This window comes from Colias croceus, chromosome 8 (genome assembly GCF_905220415.1).
Source record: "Colias croceus chromosome 8, ilColCroc2.1".
Taxonomy (NCBI): Eukaryota; Metazoa; Arthropoda; class Insecta; order Lepidoptera; family Pieridae; genus Colias; species Colias croceus.
This window is the reverse complement of record NC_059544.1, coordinates 9,074,043-9,088,418: the sequence shown is the minus strand read 5'-3', so window position 1 is coordinate 9,088,418 and position 14,376 is coordinate 9,074,043. Positions and strand designations below refer to the sequence as shown.

At 31.4% G+C, this 14,376-nt stretch overlaps 1 protein-coding gene and 1 long non-coding RNA gene across 2 annotated transcripts in view; both read left to right on the top strand.

Annotated features, from left to right (window-relative positions):
- Nucleotides 1–14,376, top strand: part of LOC123693942 (serine/threonine-protein phosphatase 6 regulatory ankyrin repeat subunit B) — a 44,439-nt gene that overhangs the window by 4,993 nt on the left and 25,070 nt on the right. The window contains exons 2-3 of the mRNA XM_045639211.1: nt 11,879–11,980; nt 13,913–14,014. Of these exons, the coding sequence (XP_045495167.1) occupies nt 11,879–11,980; nt 13,913–14,014 (204 nt within the window). The remainder of the gene's footprint in view (nt 1–11,878; nt 11,981–13,912; nt 14,015–14,376) is intronic.
- Nucleotides 691–1,323, top strand: LOC123693943. The gene is made up of 2 exons (XR_006751738.1): nt 691–882; nt 1,124–1,323. It is a non-coding gene; the product is annotated as an uncharacterized LOC123693943 (long non-coding RNA).

Genomic DNA, 14,376 nt, shown 5'->3' with positions numbered 1-14,376 from the left:
ATTCTTTTTCTAGCATGCCATTCCACTTAAATGTATAATATTTTTTTTTTAGAGACCTCAAAAATTGTATAACTACATTGTTAAACTACGTATTTCTTGTTTTTGTTTTAGTCTTTTAAAAAAATGATTCTATGAAAATATTTTAGGACCAATGTGAAAGAATATCTGCATAATCGTAGAGCGGAATTAATCCATCGCGTTAGCCATGGATAAACTTATATTATACAGGAAAGCCTAAGGCTAAGTTTGTTACATATTGATATATAAAATTGGGTATTATAAATAACTGTAAATTGAGGGATATTAAGTAATAACTAGGTATATTTATTATAATAAAAAGAAAATACAACGTAAATGATTACATACAATATGTTCTACATAAATGCGATTTATACCGGTTTTCCGGCTTGCATTTCCTATGTCGTTCCTCTGATAGGAAGGTCACATAAAAATAGATACTTTGCTGCATAATTACATTGTACGCATTATTAACATTTACCCACTTGAACTTCCTAACGTAGGTATTTTAAAATGGTTATATTCATCATCAAAGATGAGTACTACTCGTATGAGTAAGAAGTTTTATTTATTGTTTTTATAGTTTTAAATTGTTTATATTTTTTATTTAAAGTTTTGACCTTGTAAATAATTCTAAAAGATAGCTGTCAGATGTTAATTAAATGTTGTAGGGTAGACTGGGTACGATTGAAACAAAGGACGGTTGAAACAACACGAATATCTCGCAAACCGTTGGTGGGGGGGTTAGGGGTCCAAGGGGAAAATGAAGCGCACAACTGTTCTAAACACGAACCACAATGTTGCGTCGATCTCCGCGCGCTTCAGCTGATTTTATAAGACCCTATTGTGTTTTTATGACCAAAAGTAAGTATTTTTGCTTGAAGATTTTTCCAATTATTGGCGTATCTATTTTAGTGACAGTATTAAGTGTGCGTTTTTGTTTGAAGTGAATCTTGTGGAATTTGACATTGTGACTAGTTTTTGTGTATCATTGTTGTTACAATTACTATAACTGTATTTTACCTAAAGTAGGAGTTGGGGACGGTTGAAACATTTTTTTTGGGTACGGTTGAAACATTGTTTTAATTATTTTTTGTATTTTTAGATGCCAATAGTACGTGTTAAAGAGATTTCGGGAAGATAAATATACTTTTCAAAGTACAAAGACGTGTATGAGGAAGTGAAAACCGGAAATCATTGCGAAAAGTGGCAGAGAAGCACAATTATTCGCTTCTAAGGTAAATTCGAATGCGAGATGACTCTGGCGAGCAAGAAAATAAAAAAATGGGATATAATAGAGGATATGGATACAACAGAAGGTATAATAATAGAGGAAAAAAACTCAGAAAGTTTACACTTTTCACTGACACACCAGATAAGGAAGAGATAAGAAAAGAGCAAGAATTAATATTGAAACGAACTAGAGCTAAGCAAGTGAAGAAGCGATTGGATTGACGAAAAAGGAAGACATTTGATGGAGGAAAATGTAAAAGTAACATCGAAGAAGCAAAAAATAAAAAAATACAAGAAGAGATATCATCAGAAGATGAGGAGTAGGTACTTCTGTCTTGTTCGTATGTCACCATATTTAGAGAGCAGACCTTATTGTAATAGAGTTACTTAATTATTGTTAGATTTAAAATAAACAATCAATAAAACATATTTTAATGCTATATTTTGTATTATTCGCATATTTTTCAACTGACCCCAATCACTGTTTCAACCGCCCCTGGTATGGGGACGGTTGAAACAAATCGGATTTATTTTTTTAATTTGAAACTATAAAAAATAATAAACATGGAACTAAAATCATAGCGCCTAATAGTAGACAGATACATGCTCTTTTATTTAACATATATTTTTCATCGCTCGGGTTATAAACAGCAATGTCATGGTTATAAGTGAAATTGTTTCAACCGTACCCAGTCTACACTTTTAGGCAAGCTCAGTATTTAGCTAATCAGATAAAGTTAAAAAGAGGAGAGAACATTACTTTTTATCTCTTTGTTAGGTTCTAAGAAAAATATTTTGCACAAAGGATTAAAAAATATTTATATTATCTTGTTGGAAATCGAAATCGTAAATTTACAACGAGATAGGCAATTAAAATAATACAGAAAACTACTGTTCACAGAAAAAAAAATAATTATACCATCTTGACTCATAATGCTAAGTCAAATAGAAAATAAAAAATACCTAGATATTCTGAAATTTTCAAATTCATATCTATCTTAGCATTTCATTTAGTTTTATTCGCATTTAAACAGTTTCAATAGGGTTTCAATATACAATGTCCATGTTCTTAATGTCAAGTCTTCTCAGACAGACAGACTTTCAGATGTTTATCATTAGATAACTCAACTCATCAAAAACACAGGCTTGTCTGTTTACAGCTAAGCGCACTGGTTTCGGTCTAACACCTAGTTTTCAGGATGTGTCCTTGAATTTATCCAACGAGCTGGAGCTTCTAGGCCTAACACTCTCTTCTAGCCTGAATTTCAAGAGCTTCATTGAGTCCAAAGTACAAGTTGCAGCTAAGAAGCTCGGAATACTTTCTAAGGTGAGGGAGTTCTTCACACCGGAACAGCTCTTAAACCTATACAAAGCCCAGGTTCGCTCCGGTGTGGAGTACTGCTCTCATCTTTGGGCAGGGGCAGCTAAATATCAACTCAACGCTTTGGACTCCATCGAAAAACGAGCGATTAGACTCATTGGAAACGAATCCTTAACCGCATGCAAACTGCATAGTCTAGAACATCGTCGGAACGTAGCCAGTTTGGCGGTTTTCTACAGAATCTTTCACGGCGAATGTGCTGAAGAACTGCATAACCTGTTGCCAGCTTCTCCTTTTTATCATCGAGGGACTCGACGCCGGGCCGGTCTCCACCCTTATGTCATCGACATCCCTCCCATACGCACTAAGCGTTTCGCTTCTTCCTTTCTTATGCGTACTAGTAAGGAGTGGAACAATCTTCCGGCTTCCGTTTTTCCCAGAAACTACAATCTGGATTTATTCAAGAGAAATGTGAATAGACACTTATTAGGCAAACATGCTCCATCCTAGACCACGCTTGTCGCTTTCCATCAGGCGAAGCGATGGTCAAATGCTTGCCTAATCCTTACTTAAAAAAAAAAAAAAAAAAAAAAAAAAAAAAAGAAAGTATTTCATGTCACTGAATAGTCCGCTTCTTTTAGTATGTAAGTAAATAATAATAAATTATTGTAGATAAAACAATTTTTAAACTGGTTGGTCTAGTAGACATTATTAATTATGATTTTATTAAAAAATACTTATTTCTTATTTTGATACAAAAAATAAGTTTGAAAAATAATAATTTAAAAATACCGATTTCCATACAAAATAAAACGAAGCTTTCTTAATATAATAATCTTATTTAAAACCCAAGTATTAAGTAATTAGCCATAATTTATGTAAGTAATTTAGATGCAATTAAGGATTGCATGAAGTTTCAAATGATATGAACAATTATTACAGAAATATTGCACGCGTTCACTAAGTAGACTTGAATATTGGTATCGTGCCAGCGTATAAACTTTAATGATTCTTAAGTATCGAAAACTTTTAAAGTTTTTGTGATTTATTGTTATTGTTTTAATATATTACTACTAAGTGATATTATGATATTATAAGTATCTCTCTTTTTGCTTAAAAATACACTCACAATAATTCATTCTTTCAAATTTTCGTTTGATTTTCGCAAGAGACGAATGAAACGAATTATTTAGCTTTTATATAATATGTTCAATTCTCAATATTCCAACTTATTAATTTTTATTAAAATAAGTATTATGAATTTTTAATTAAATAACACGAATAAGTATATATTTACATGTGATGTCAATTCAAAAATTTATTGACCACCCGAAAGGGTTTACATCGTAGTTAAAAATTAAAAGTTAAGGAAGAGTACGTAGATATATTAAAAAGAACAATTCCATTATAGATTATTCTTATTTACATTTATACAGGGCACGCTATGTAACATGAAGAAGCCACTATTTTCCAACCTTATGTTTCGTTTCCTATCATATCGTTTCAGATTTTTCAATTTGTAGAAAAATTGATATTGTAAATATGAGGTAACATTGCGATGTTACAAGATAATAAAAATAATTTAAAGTTTACTTTAGAACGTACAACTATAACTAGATCCTATTTATCATTTGGAAGTTCAAACCATTGAAGAAAAAGGAAAGAGTCGCCTAACGACGTTAAACAATATTCATATAAGTAGAAAATTCTATAACTAAACAGAATGCACAGTACCTATTCTTTATATTGTACCTTCTATTACATGTTTTGAAATTACTACAAAAGTAAAGAAGTATTTGAAAATATAAAGATTACTCGTAACATCTGGCATCCCATGGCAAGATACAGATAAGATTTTTCGATGGCTTAAAATTGAGAGGATTCGGTGAGATATTGGTAATTTTTTTCCAACAATATTGATCAAGAAATTACATGTAGACACGGGCAGATTAAGAATAACAGAGAAGACATTCCTACTGATAATATCCTTACCACGTGGGTGGGTATTAGTGGTATTATGCTTACAAGTGGTTAAGTGTCACGAGGCTTCCCTCTGATAATAATAGTAAACGTTATACACATCTAGACACGCGGCAGCGTGTCAAGCCGAGTTCAAGCGAAGAGAACTGGCGAGCAGCTGCCGTGTGTATATTTACACGAACCATTTCGAGCCACTTTTCACCCCCTTATAACTCGAAAACTATTTAAGTTAAATAAACCAAATTTGGTACATATCAAGAGGACCTCAAGATAAACAAGAACCTTAAATTTCATAAATACAGATTAAACAGTTGCGTAGATATTAATATCCAAAAATCGCAATTTTTAAGACTGACTGACTTATAGACATATACAAAACCTAACCCACTTCCAGATGACCTAGAAAGTTCAAATTTTGTAATCAGCTAGGTAATAGTGAGTGTACAAAGGAAAAAATCAGAAAATACTGAATTTATCTGTATTTAATTTTTTTTTCAATGACATTAATTTTGTTTGTATGGAAAAATGGAAAAGTTTAAAAAAATAGAAAATAGTATATTCACCTTACTAGTCTTAAAAAATAGATCAAAACTAATCAGTGGCCGAAAAAAATTTTGAAATCCATCAATAAATGACTGAGATATAGATTATTGAAGTTTCCATATTTTAGGACGAAACATCTGTAGATTCGAAGCGCCTCTGACATCACACTCACTCGCGCTAGTATCGCTAGGGCGGATTACTTCGATTGCATGATTTCTTTATTCAAAACTGTTATTAAACGTAAAATAAAATAAAATTTTAATAAAAATATTGCTCATACAGTTAAAAATAATATATAATTTTACATATTCACATTTATTTATTCTTTATTTATGAGTGTTTACTGTTTAGTTTAGTTTTAATTTCAGTGTAAATAAATAAATCAATAAATAAATAAAATCTTTATTTTACTTTAAACATGGTATTCAATGGTGAATGGTGATACAATTATATTAATAAAGCACAAACATGTTCAGCCAATACAAGCATGCAAAAATAATTACCATAAATGGTGTAATGGAAGAAGGCTTCGTCGAAGGTCGAAATGATTTAATTTGCGTAATATTAATATGAGTGAAACATCTTTAGGCGCGTTAAGAGTAAAATTTTAAGATCGCGTCATGGCAATACCGTAACGTCATGGAGTAAGGCGACGATTCTTCTACAACGATCTTTGCATCTTGGTAATAGTGTGTGTACAAATTCACGCTGGATGTTTAGAAAATCATGTAAGTAATCTTTTAAACAGAAAACGAGTTTAAAAAATTGCAGATAATGACGGGGCAATGTGCGCTGATATTCATAAAATATAAGAAAATATATAAAATAATACTAAACAAACCATACAGAGAAACCGCAAGAAAAAATAAAAAAAATCGTATATAAAAAGTATTATATTCATAAAGTAAATCAAATTTGCAGAGTAATTTTCTGTACAAAAAGTAATGATATCCCACCAAAAACATAAATGTAAAATTTGGAGCCGAGTTCAATCGTTGACTTAATTTGCCAAAAAAAGAAATGAGATCTAAATGTGTGCCAAGTTCTGCAGACAGTCCAGAAATTTATTTAAAAAGATGTATTAAGTTCTTAGGTTGACTGAAAACTCAATTGTTTTATTTTCCCTTAGAGAACAATGTTTATTCCAAAATATAACTTTTTAAATTTGAATAATATAATAATTTTCACAAAGCAAACAACTAATGACCTATTGAACCCCATAATTTGATGAGGCTAGTTTTTAGAACCTCACAAAATATAAACAGTATGTAAAACTAGCCTCATCAAATTATGGGGTTCAATAGGTCATTAGTTGTTTGCTTTGTGAAAATAATTATATTATTCAAGTTAAAAAAGTTATATTTTGGAATAAACATTGTTCTCTAAGGGAAAATAAAACAATTGAGTTTTCAGTCAACCTAAGAACTTAATACATCTTTGTAAATAAATTTCTGGACTGTCTGCAGAACTTGGCACACATTTAGATCTCATTTCTTTTTTTGGCAAATTAAGTCAACGATTGAACTCGGCTCCAAATTTTACATTTATGTTTTTGGTGGGATACAGTATTATCTTAGTAATTAAATCCTCAATTCTGCAAGTTTATTTGATGAAATTAATTTAAAAATGAATGTTGAAGAAATATGATAAAAAAGTATGCAATTGAGTACTTAGCGAAAAGTTGCCTGTAAATATGTTGCCTGGAAATGAAGTAAGGAAAAATATGGTTGCAGGCTTTCAGTCTGCCGAAAAGTTTTGCCACGTACAATAAATATTTTTAATTTTTATTTGTGTATTTTGTATGCATAAATTATAATCAGTATTGCTTGAACAGTGCGTATCTTTCAAGGGGATATTTTTTCTCAGCTCTGTAACATAGGTATTAACAAACCTTTCTAAAAATAGGTACTCCAACTGTAGATGGATGTATTAATTTATTTAGTAAGATAGAATAGATAGCATATAAAGATACACGGTACAAGTACTTATAATAAGTGTCAATTAAAATCTTCCCTATTATCTGAAGAGCGACCCATTTACATTTTCAAGGTCACAGGGCCCAAGGTTGCCAAAAAGCAAGAGCATCGTCCGTGAAACGAATCACCAGTACACACTGGTTAAAAACATAATTCTTGGCCTACATAATTTTGGTTAATCGGCAATATAGTGGCCGGTTCTGTGTCAAGGGCCAAAAGATTTGCGTGCTAGCCACTTGACTTACCGTAATCGATAGGAGATTTCCGACCTTCGCTCCTAGAATTTTTATCCTTGGGAATTTCTGATTTGTCTTAAATGGAACGACATTTTTGTATTAGAAACATGAAAAATGCTGATTTTTTAAGGAATATTTTGTCATAAAAATATTTTCAAAGTGTATGTTTAGGAATTTCGACATTAAACAATTATAATTTATCTACATGAGAACTACGACCAAAGTTTTCATATTATTTGACATTCTAAAACTCTACCTTACAATTTTTAATATACTACTAATCTCTATAATTATTATATTAAATTAAAAAATAGTAACAGAGCAAAAAATAACCGTAAAAATTGATATTATCCGACATCTACTTTTATATAAATGCCATTTTTAGGTAACTTGAAAAAGTTCTATTGTTATAAGCGGAGGCGCTGAATAAACATTTTTAAAGTCTCCATTATTAAAAAACCAATAAATAAAATGCATGCTACTCATTGATGCTCAAGTCTACGTTTATCATCCAATTTCCTGATGTCCTGATTTTGGGGTTTGCCGCATCGCTATTCAGCGTTTGCAATATCCGCTGGGCTTTTAGTAAAATTAAAACTGACCAGCAAATTGCTGAGTCAGCGTGCCCTTTTAAGTTATGAATTATAACCCTAGCTCCCTTAATAAATGAACGAGCTTTCAACTGTTACTGGAGCAAGAGGCACTACCTATTCATGAACACATTCTGATGAATTTGTTCATATATTTAGCTTATTTCTTTATTTCTTGGTTAGATTTTAAAAATTATTAAATCAATGGAATATTAACACTAAAAATATCTCACACATAAGCTGTTTAAAAAAATCATTAATTTACTTATTATATACAATGCAACTTCCTTGATCAATCCGCTAGCTCACTAAGAAAAAAATTATACTTCTTGTGGAGAGAGAAAAATATAAATCTTCCTATCATAGATTAAGGTGGTTGTTCTGCTTATATATGGTGTTACCATATAGATACCTATAATATGCATGCAAATCGCAGATGATATAGGCACTACTAGATGTATTTTCTTCGTGAATAACTGATACCATCTTTCGGTATTATTTAATATTTGAATATGATTTAAACATCGATTACAGATAAGCATAACAATAAATTATCAGCCTTATCATAAGATCCTACCCAGTAGCATTTATACTATCAATAAGCCTCACAAAAATGTCACCAAAACACATAGGACATTTCATATAAGTATATATTATATTAAGCATGCATTTTAGTATTGTTATTCTATATTTCTATTTGCTCCATGTAATGTTAGGTATAACCACATAACGCAATAACTGATAAATAGATGTCAGGTTTATTGATAATATATCAGTATTAAGTATGGAATTATTTAAAACTAGCGGTCCGCCCCGGCTTCGCCCGTGGTACATTTTTACGTTTTCTCTCCATAAGAACCATCCTCGTACTTCAAGAAATGTAATAAAAAAAGAATTAACGAATAACGAATTAACGATCGGTTCAGTTGTTCTCGAGTTATGCGCTTACCAACACGTTTTGCGATTCATTTTTATATTGTAGAAGATTATGAGCGGACAAAACATCCATAGTCAAATGACCCAATGAAATCTATTGAAATAATGTGGATATTGAAATAGTTTAAAATCATTCATGATGAAGATTACAATTTATTGCAAAAAGGTGTGACTACAGACATTCTGAGGCTATTCACGACATTCATTAAATCACGAAACTGCAGGACATTTTGTTAAACACCTCGTAAAACAAACGTAAACTTCCTTTACTTTCATCAAACAGGAAAACATAAACTTAATTAATATATAAAAGAAAAGATCTATCATTGGAGCTATATTTATTGGCAATAAATTAAAAAATGGATGTGATAATACAAATATTTTGAGAGAATTCATAAAAATAACCTTATGATTGTTTTTAATTACAAACGGCAGATTTTAGTTAAGTAAGTGTTAAATTCTATAAAATTGTACAACCACGGTACGTAGGTACATAATATGTATTAAAGAACCACTAAATTATGAGTGGAACTGTTCTAAAAATAGTAATTTAAGTCATAAACCTGCTGTAGTGACCCAAATCACCAAATCGTTACAAGATTTGGGTGCGCTAAATTTTACCGACAAATTGTAGTGTTATTTGCATATGAAAACTAAATTAAGGTTTATTGTAATTATTTTTTTACGGTTAGAATGGATTACTTTGTATTACGTGCGATGGATAAAAAAGTTTCACATAATACAAGATTGTTAGGGATGTTTCTTCTCCATATTATAATGTGTTTATGTAATTGGAGTTAAACTAAGATCTATCAATTTGAATTATATGGATTATGAACTAAAAGGTTAAAAAGAATTATTATCTATATATCTATATATATATAAAAGAAAGTCTGTATGTTCCAACACTTATAACTCGAGATCTGCTGAAAAAATTTTCTTGGTTTTGGATTTGTTGGATTTGTCACCGCCCAGAATAGAAGAATAAATCATAAAAACAACAAAAACTAGACGAATAAATATTTTCCGAAAATTTTGATTTTCGTACATGTCAATCATTAGTTGTCAATCCTGTCAAATACGGAAAATAATGTTTGACATTCATGCGTTCAAAAATGTATTATGTGTAAAATAATTAAAAAATAAAAAGGGTGAATTAATATTGTTTGTATTTATTTTAAAATCAATTATTAAATTTTAAAAAGTGCAATAAAAGCAGATACATAAAAATTTCTCAAATGTTTGTGTTTACGCGTGTTTTCAGAAATTTATAAGGTATTTTTGGTGGGGAAACTAACCAAGAAGGTTGGTTCGATTAATTATTGAAAAAATTCTATAAAAATGTAAAAATTCTGACAATTATATTTTGATGCGATTTCGTCGACTGCGTCAACAAAAGGTCAACAATAAACAAGCTAAATTGCGTTTTGAAGATTGCAACCATTTATGCGATGCAATTAGCACAGAAGATGCAGACAATGTTGGTCTATTGATTATTTTACCGGCGACATACACAGGCAGCCCAAGTGAATATGCGCAAGATGCAATGACATCATAATATGTTCGTCATTATGGTCGGCCAGATTTATTCATTACATTTATATGTAATCCGAAATGGATGGAAATTGTTCAACTGCTGCTTCCCGGACAAATATCAAGTGATGGGCACGACATCACCACACGTGTTTTCAAGCAAAAAATCCGATCACTGATGAGTTACATTAATGAAACACATCTTTGGGATTATTCAATGCTGGATGTATTCAATCGAATGACAACAATCTGGCTTGCAGCATGCACATAATTTGATTAGTCGAAAGGATTCCGGCAGATAAAATATATGAGTGTGCGGGGATTGATAATCCTGAAACCGATCCAGACCGACATGACGTTGTTATCATGGACCGTGTGAAACAATCAACAACTAAACACCATGCATGGTTGACAGCGAGTGTACCTAAAGGTATCCACGAAAATTGATGGCAGAGACCATCACAGCCAACGATGGTTACCCACTGTATCAGGGTCGATCGCCCAATGATAATGGTAGAATTATGACAACTAAAGTGAAACGAAACGATGGTGTGGTCGACAACAGTTAAAGAATGAAAAGAGTTAATCCATGCTGCACAACTTATTAAAATTAAATCATTTTTCTCTGAGACGTGTTTGGTTGTATTACCTATCAACCCATATAAATATTTATTTTGTATCATTGTATTACGTTCATCAAAGCCTTAATTAGTTCGGCTAAAAGGTAACACAACATTCATTGACAGGGCGATACAAAGTTCGCCGGGACAGCTAGTTACTACTAAATTTATGATCTTAACAAATAACAAATAATTTGATTTTATTTGAATAACATTATAAGTTCTAAGAAGCATGGTTTCAACTAAATTGCTTGCGAAACCCTAACAACTACCTTACTACATCAAAGTTAACCAATGTTCATAAAATCCGTTTTTAAGCATTTTAAAGTAACGACGATCGTGTCAAAATACTTTGACAAACTTCACATTAGCACACAAATTGCTTTCCAAGAAATGTAGTGTTGTTGTAGCAAATAAATGAATTAGGGCGTGGTGTACAATTACCTTTGTAATTTTACGCTACTCTACATACATAATTTTATTTGTTAATGCTTCCTATTCTTCATATTTTCAGTATTTTTATATATTAGCTAATGATATTGCAAATTGCATTTTTTTCCAATGGATTAAGGTATCCTCATTACTTATAAAAATATTGTGTTCTGTTAAAATCTTTTACCATTAAAAATGAGAAATATGATATGTATCAAATAGGCTAACAGGAACCTTATCAGAGAGCTTTGAATCCGTTCCTAAAAGCCAAAAATAGTATTTTCTAAAACGAAGGTTATTTTATACTACTGCAATTAAACCTAACTTATACTCAATTTTTACTTAACTATTTACGTTATCATATATTTCATGTTCTTTGCACAACCTCGCTATGTTGCCACAATTTGGACCACTTTGTCCTGAATTTCCTTGAAATTATACGGATATATTTTTATTTCAGACAACAGGAATGACCCCGCTGATGTATGCCGTAAAGGACAATAGGACATTATTTGTCGAACGACTTATTGAACTTGGCTCCGATGTCGGCGCGAGGAACAATGTAAGTAATTATTATAGTACAGTTTAACATTAGACAAATTAATACACGATTGGAATATTTTGCGATTTAAAATTATTTTCATGCTACTACTACTACTACATGTCCTAGGTATTCAAATAAAAACCATTAGCTCATTTACTACTTACAATTCTTTTTATGAAAAACTACAATACAAATTAAATTGTCATGACTTAGACAATTTACCAGAGACATTGACCATTATCCTATTACTTTTTTTATTGTTTTTATCTGCATTTTCAAGGTAAAATAATAGAAGATGGTACAAAAGTCAAAAGATTACGATTTCCTCTCTACATCTCTTACTCATACAAATTAATGCCTCTGAAATAGCGTTAATTCTACATGCACATATTGAAGCATTTTCACTGCCTTTATGGTAACCTATTCGTTTCGATAACATAGAAGATATGAAGGAAAATTATAAGGTCAGATATAGACGATAGAGCAAATTGCAAATGTGTTGAATTTTCGTAATTTTGTAACTTGATCGAAGTAACACCTACGAATTTAATTATTTGTAATTTAACCGTAATTTTGGAAAAGTAATTTCATTTTTTTTAATAAACTGTTGCCCTAGCAAGGTGACTTAAATAAGCTATTTTACTTATTTGATTGAAAATGAAAACTAATAATATACTAAGCAATTATTACGATGACTAATGTTAGAATTCTTTTGAAAGTAAAACATATACCTACAACTAATTTCACCATTATATGAAAGCTATCGTATCCTATATCATACCTGCTTCCATAAACTATAAAAAAACTCTTTGTGAATTTCATAAGGTCACGATTACATTAACTGAATGAATCGTTAATTTTGAGTCATAAGGACCGTGAAATCACGAAAGTTCTGGCGTCATCTAATTCACAAGTTTAAGCACGCGAAGCGAGGATTATAGTAATATTGCAAAGAAATCAGCCTACCATGAGTTTACAGTGATCTTATTCGCTAGTAAGTCACTGCGAAAAAAGGTTGTACGGAAAAGTGCAGCGCCTAGCGGCCACTTTCACACGGAAAATTTATTTTAGTAGTAGGTATTCGAGTGTTCCGCTAGCGTGTCATGTTATGTAGCGTTTTCTTTAGATAATCTATATATATATAAAACTCAAAGGTGACTGATATAGTGATCTATCAACGCACAGCCCAAACCACTGGACGTATCGGGCTGAAATTTGGCATGCAGGTAGATGTTAGGACGTAGGCATCCGCTAAGAAAGGATTTCCCGAAATTCTTGCGGGAACGGGGAAAAACGGGGATGCACGTACAAAGTCGTGGGCGGAAGCTAGTAATGTATAAGCACCAAGAATAACTAATTAGAAAGACGTTCTTGAGAGATACTGCTTTCAAGTGTTATTACTAGCTATATGCAGTAAAGCTCTTCTAGAAGCACTTTTGAGTCGTTATTACATATTTTTAACATTTACCACGAGCATGGTAAGGGTACAGAACAATTGGAGTTCAATCTCCCTTTCGCGTTATATCGCGTACCAATTATGTGCGATGGGAAAGTCGACAGGTCACGCTATACCAGGCGAATGTGTGCGAAACAGCAAGGATTGCCTTTCCCTTATTCTTAATTGCTTTTACTTGAAGCGCTAAATGCAATATTGCGTTCTTGCTCCCCTGTTTTTCTTGGTTATTAAAGTTTGAAGTCAAATGAATAAATGAAATTGATAAGAAATTTTTAAACATTTGAATCTAACGTATGTACATTTTATACAATTATACGATAATTATTACTTTTAAAATAATGAATGAGATAAGAAATAAGACGGTAATTCTTAGATAAAACAAATGAGATTTAATGCTGCAATACTCAGCACTTTCAATCAGTAGATAAAATTACTGTCTCTTATGTTTAATGCAAATAATTTATTTATTGTTTTAACCTGTTTCTTCCTCGCAGGATAACTACAATGTCCTTCACATATCGGCGATGTACTCGCGGGAAGACATCGTCAAACTTCTCCTTTCCAAAAGAGGAGTCGATCCATTTGCAACTGGAGGAGTAAGTTGAAATTAAATAATCATTTATTTTAAAGCTACGAATATTGTGTGATATGAACTTCATGGAATCAATAATGGATATCTTCAATATTTTATTAAGACGCCATTCCAGTATTTTCTATTCTACAAAATATTGTATTAACTTTCCTTGTCGCACTTTAGCAGTTCTTTTTTGTTTGGTTCATTTATAAAATATTTTGATTGATAAAGATGGTTTGATAAAGCGTAAGCTATGGTCTATGCACGCTCGATTCCCGGTGCGGCTAACTAAAAAGTTTCAGTATGGCAGGATATAGAAGGCTGATAAACATATTTAAAAGGCATATTCCCCATCATAGCCCACAAATGAAAAAAAATGAAAAA